General features: G+C 53.8%; 1 protein-coding gene and 1 non-coding gene across 2 annotated transcripts in view; one reads left to right on the top strand and one right to left on the bottom strand.

The window, feature by feature from the left end:
- HES7 (hes family bHLH transcription factor 7) overlaps positions 1 to 1,339 on the bottom strand; it is a 5,981-nt gene extending 4,642 nt beyond the window's left edge. The window contains exons 1-2 of the mRNA XM_010843202.1: positions 1,297 to 1,339; positions 292 to 387 (exon numbers count right to left, since the gene is read on the bottom strand). Of these exons, the coding sequence (XP_010841504.1) occupies positions 292 to 387; positions 1,297 to 1,338 (138 nt within the window). The 5' untranslated portion in view covers position 1,339. The remainder of the gene's footprint in view (positions 1 to 291; positions 388 to 1,296) is intronic.
- Positions 1,340 to 3,005: 1,666 nt separating this feature from the next.
- On the top strand, positions 3,006 to 3,076 carry TRNAG-GCC. Its single transcript has one exon. It is a non-coding gene; the product is annotated as a tRNA-Gly (tRNA).
- The last annotated feature ends 2,656 nt before the right edge of the window (positions 3,077 to 5,732 follow it).

Below are 5,732 nucleotides of genomic sequence, written 5' to 3'. Positions count from 1 at the left end.
TGCCTATCTTGGGGAGGGGTCGGAGGTAGGGGGGAGGAAGGAGAACTTACAGACCCAAAGATTGAAACTGACTGACCCTGGGAGTGAAATTTAGAGCCGGGTATTGAAACTTACAGACCCTAGGGATAGCGATGAAGATCGCGTTCTGAGAACGGGAAAGGGGGCTGGGCTGGAATTCCAAGGTCCCTTGGGGCCAGGGTCTCCAAAGCAGCAAATGTCCCTACCCAAGTGGGAAGCCCTGGGACTCGAGGACGGAATGTTTAGGGTCCAGGTGATGGCAGAAGAACTGACCTGGTCCCGGGTCCGCTCCAGCAGCAGCAGCCTCAGTTCTTCCAGGCTGCGGTTGATGCGGTCCCGGCGCCGCTTCTCCACGAGCGGCTTCAGCATCTGCGACCAGCAGGAAAGGGAGAGCGGGGCCGACCCGACCGAGACTCAGCGCGGCCGCGGGGGCGTCGGGATCCCGCCGCTGGGATAGGCCGGCCTCCACCCCTTCCCCAAGACCCCAGAGAGCCTAGGGCCATGCCCATTCGATCCCTCTCCAATCCCCCTCCCAACGCCCCTGGAGTGAATTTCTGTAGCTCGCCTCCTCTCTCTCCCGGGTCTTCTGCTTTCTCCTCTCTCACTCTTGTCCTCCCTCCTCCCCTCTCTGTGTCTTTCTTCCTCCTCCTCCTCCTTTCTCTCTACGTCTCCGTCTCGTGCAGTCTTTCTCTGTCTCAGTGGAGAACTTTGGGGGCCCTCTTTGCGCCCAGACGCGTGGGCCGCAAGGTGCCGGGCTGAGCTGGCGGCCCTGAGTGTAGAAAGGGAGACACCCAGCGCGCCCGCGCCTCCTCCCCTCCCTCTAACCCGTGTGTGCGGTCACCCTTCTCCACTGGTTCTGAAGTCTTCCACCCGGGCTCGGGCCTCTGGAACCTTCTCTTACAAGGCTGCATTGGGCCAGCGCCCTCTCACAGCCCGCGTGGAGCGAGTGCCCATCCTCTCCGATTTTTGTTTCCACCCTCCTCCCTTAGCTCTGTGCTCCTCCTGCTTATTTTACTCAAATTCTGCCGCCGCCCTCCCCAAGCCCTCGAAGGCACAAGGTGTCAACTGCCATCACCCACACCCAGACCTCTGCCTCTACCGCCCACCCAGTTACAGCTCTGACGCTGCCCCTTCTCCATAGTTTGCAGCTTCCTCCCCAGCCCCTGGCTCCTCGGGTCCCCCCTTCCAGCCCCGCGTCTCCAGCCTCTTCCCTGACCCTCAGGGACCCTGTCCCCTCCTCAGTCCAGGACCTCTGCTCCCTCCCCGCCCTCCTCTCACCTTGGGGCCGTCCCTATTCTCGGCTCGATCCCGGGTGACCATCGCTCCTCCGGACCCTAGTGTGGACCGAGTCTCCGCTCTCCTTGAGCCTTATATCCCTCAGGCTCCGAGTAGGGGGGAGGTTAGGACCCGGGCCCGCCCCTTCAGGATCCCACAGGACTCGACCCTGGGCACGAGGCTCCCGGAAAGGGGAGGGGCACAAGGGAGAGGGTGAAAGGTGGAAATGGCCTGGGAGTGTGGGAAATGAGGGGCCGGTGCGGGACCGGCTGGTTTAAGGACCATAAAGCTGTATAATGAGGCGGGAACCTAGCTGAAGGGAAGTTATTAGAGGAAGAGGGAGTTGGAGTAATTTGGGGACAGAATTCAGGGAATTCAGAGTTCCCCCACCCCGCACCCGTTCACTATTTCAGTTTTCTTGGGAGCTCACTGTACCCCCACTAACACTGAAATAAAAAGTTAGCACCCCTCAGCCCCTAAGCTGGATCCTATACACCTTTCCCCCAAAGTCACCTCCTACTTGGGAGAGAGTCACCTGAGTGTGCTGGCTGGATCTAATTCACCAGGGACTTTGTCTGGAGGTGGAAGAAGCTCTGTGCGATCTAAGTCAATCATATTCAGTTCCCCCAACATCTATGCACTCATTGTGACCACTGGGCACCTGTCTAGGCTGGTCTAGGCTACCCTTCATGCTGAGATATAGGCTGGAGGCCTGGTTTATTCCTGCAAGTTTCAGTGGGAAAGAGGATGTGTTATCAAGTAGTTATTTTAGAAGGACGGTGAAGTAGGTGCTCAGGGAAAGGGTCATCATCATGAGGGATGGCTAGACTGGGGCAGGGGGAAACCTCATGGAAGAGGTAGGGAGGCTTTGAAGCACCGGTGGAGAGCTCTTTCCAGTTAGAAGTATTTGATTAAAAACTAATCATAGGAGATTCAGGCCCAGGGCTGCCAGGTCATCACCTGACATAAGTGTGCTCCGGGGTTCTTCGCTCCTCCGGACCTCTCGTGATTATAGGGGAGCAAAGAGCAGGCAGTTTTCTTTAAAAGATAAAAAATGGAACAAAAAAAAAGGGATCAACACCCACCTCAAACCAAGAGCATGACACAATGCGGAATGATGCCTGAGAAGGTAAAATCAGAGATTTAACGGGACGGCAAGAATACCAGGGACGGACACAAAACAGGGTTGCAGACTGAGTCAGAAGACAGCTTCGTAGTCAGAGACGGATGGGGCTCCTCCGAGCCCTCCCAGCTCCCGTCCACAACTTGGTTTTTTCACGGAGCCTGCCTTGGCAAAGGCCGAGCTAGAGGAGCGCAGACCTTGGGGAGGGCGCTCCCATTTGCAGTCAGGAAGCCCAGCACATGCCACCTCCCGCTACCTGAGCCAAATGGGAGCGCAGATGTATGGCCTCAGCAGCCCCCGCTGCCCCCCTCCTTGGGAACCTGGGCTCGGGTTGAGTTTTTGTCACCTGCACGCGAGGCTCGGGGCCCCGGGCAGTTCGCACCCGGGTGTGGGGCCGCCCCTGGCCATATGGGGCGACTTTATGGCCGGGTGACCGGATCCAGGCGGAAGGAAGGATGGCTCGGGGCTCCACCCACGTCTACTATTGGGACTGTTCCTCTGCCTTGCCCCTGACTAGAAAGCTACTTGGAGATGGTCACCACGATGCTCTACAAGATAAGGTAGATCCAGGAAATCTTAGGGCACGCTTGCATTGGTGGTTCAGTGGTAGAATTCTCGCCTGCCACGCGGGAGGCCCGGGTTCGATTCCCGGCCAATGCATCGGTTGTTTTTTTTTTTTTTTTCCCCTTTCCCCCCAAAGATGTCTGTATTTCTTGTTTAAGATTTTACTTTTTTACTCTGTGTCAAAGTATGAGGCTTTGGGTCGAGACCCTGATTCCGAACGTCCTCACACTTCCATCCTCCCAGCCTGGGATGGCTGTCCACACCCCTCCTTCTCCCCCCCCCCTTTCCGCCCGCACCTCCGCAGGCGTGACCCTGAGAAAGGACCGCGCGCTGGGATCCCTGCCCCGGGGGTCCTTTCAGCCCTCCGCGAGGGAGGCGCGAGGTCGTCCCTGCTCTCAAGCTCTAAGACTCTGGCTTTTCTTTCCTTTTCTCTTCCTCGCTCTTTCTCTTATTTTCTGTCCTCTGGAACCCGGTTTATTTTTCTAAGTCCACGGTCACGGCCTTTTCTTGTCCCGCCGTCTTTCAGCGTCTTTGTCTCCGTCTTTTTCACGTTATTTCCTGGTCTCCTGACTTCTGCGCTGGGTCTCTCTGGGTCTTGCGTGGTCTCTGCAAGTCTGGCTCCGGGTCTCCCAGGTCTCTGGGATGGTCCCTGCAGTACTCCGTGGCTGCTCGGCCCTCTGCGCTCCCACGCTCCGGCCATCCCCTGGGAAGCTCGCTCACACCTCCAGGTTCCTGCCACTCCCCGCCCGCCCCTTCCCAGCCGCTTTGATCCCGCACGCGTCGGGTCAGCAGGTGGCCTGGCTCCCGCCGACTGCCGCGGCCACTTGTGAGTGAGGGCAGGGGGCCGGGTCCCTCGGGTTCCTGACTCCTGTCTCCTTCAACTTCATCTGGGCTAGGCTCGAAGTCTTTCTTTTCCGCTTCTGGATTGTGTGAGCGACTGGGAATGCTCTCTTCTCAATTCTAAGCCATAACAGTGGCCCCTAGAAGGAAACTCTACAACAGTCTGAGTATTTGTATGTCTATGTGAGCAGCCCCTGTACTCAATTACGAAGCCTCTATTTCTGGAGGGCCTCTTGTGCACCAAGTGTTGTTAGGCATTGAGGGTACCTTGCAACTGGACTCTCCTGCTACTTACATTATGGTGGGGGTAGGGGAGACAGAAAATGACTAAGAAAACAGAAAGTAATATAAGATGGCTATGAGGGTGGGGGAGGGGCAGCCAGTCATGGCTATGACTTGAGAGTACAGGGCTAGTTTACTCTGGTGATCATCTAATAGGGAAACTTTTGTATTCTGTGACAACTTAATCACTAAAGGGATGTTGCCTATAAGCTTAAGTTACACATAATGGCCCATCTTTGGGAGCCCTGCCTCCCAGGTAATGAGCATTAAGTTAAAACACCTTTGTTTAGCTCCCAGGAAGCATCCTGACCTGGCCTGCCTGTCAGCGCCTGCAGGAAGAAATTCACACAGTTCTGACCAGAACCAATAAATGTTTAACTTTATTTCTTCCCTTTTTTGGTATACAAGAAGCCTGAATTCTAACTCAGGCCAGATGGTTCTTTGAAACAGGAGTCCACCATCTCCTTGGTCTGCTGGCTCTCCAAGCAAAGTAGTTATTCCTCGCCCCCTAACAACTGTCTCTCATTTTCTCGGCTTGTAGCTACTACAAGCAGTGGGAGCTTGACTTGGTAAGCCAGTAAAGAGCCTTGCTGATCATGACCACCTGGGCCTGGTTGGGGAATCCTCCAGTAAGCTGCCAGGACCGCTTGTCCGGAGGATCTGCCCTTCAGAATTCCCTGGAATGCAGGGGGTGCCCTAGCGCTTGACAGCTGGATGGACATTTGAGAGCTAGCAGGCTCCATACTGTTGGGTAAGTCACTCTGGTGTCTACAGCCATAAACCTTATTTCCTCTTTCTTTGGGACTTTTTCTCTGCAATACGCCAATTTGTTTTGTATTTGAGTAAGTACCTTATTGGAGAGAGGCAAGTGTTGTTGAACTTTTACCTGGTTTGTGAACTGGTTCCTTAGTTTCTTTTTGTGTGCCATTTGTGGGGGTTTTTTGTCTTGTATTTCTGTATTTTGAAATGGGAGAAGGGACTTCTTCTTGGTAGTCCAATGGTTAAGAATCTGCCTTGCAATTCAGGGGACACGGGTTTGATCCCCCCGGTTAGGACGACTTAGCAGCAGCAGCAGGGAGCTAGGATCCTACATGCCTTGGAGCAACTAAGCCCACTGGTGCACCACAACTACTGAAGCCGGTATGCTGCAATGAGTCTTAGTTGCAGTCAAAGGAATAAAATAAACAATTGTAAAACAAAAATAAATGGGGAATGTTTCAGCTATCTCTAAAGAAAGTCCTCTGATGTACATTGTGGATAAATGATCTGATTACAGCAGAGAACTGAGAACTCATGAGTGTGAAGAATATATTTTACTGAAGCAATGCGTGGCCACAGTACCTGTTAGGATCTCTAAAAGGGGTTTAGGCACAGTTATCCTGGGCCCCTGTGCACCGAGTACTGCTACCCTTGCTGTGCTAATTATGTTATTTGCAGTCTGCTGTGTCATTGGTATATGTAAAACCCCAAGACCGAACTTGAGGCTCTGTTTAGGGTTTTCTGTTGTCCTTTGGATTTTTCGTTTCATTTTGTTTGGTACTGTTTCTCCATTTACAACCAAATTAATTTTGTGATATTTAAAGCTTTTTACTGATATCAAATGGAAGAAAATAACAACGGGCGGGGGGTG

This window comes from Bison bison, unplaced genomic scaffold (genome assembly GCF_000754665.1).
Source record: "Bison bison bison isolate TAMUID 2011002044 unplaced genomic scaffold, Bison_UMD1.0 scf7180017864180, whole genome shotgun sequence".
Classification (NCBI taxonomy): domain Eukaryota; kingdom Metazoa; phylum Chordata; class Mammalia; order Artiodactyla; family Bovidae; genus Bison; species Bison bison.
This window is presented reverse-complemented; position numbering and strand designations above follow the sequence as displayed.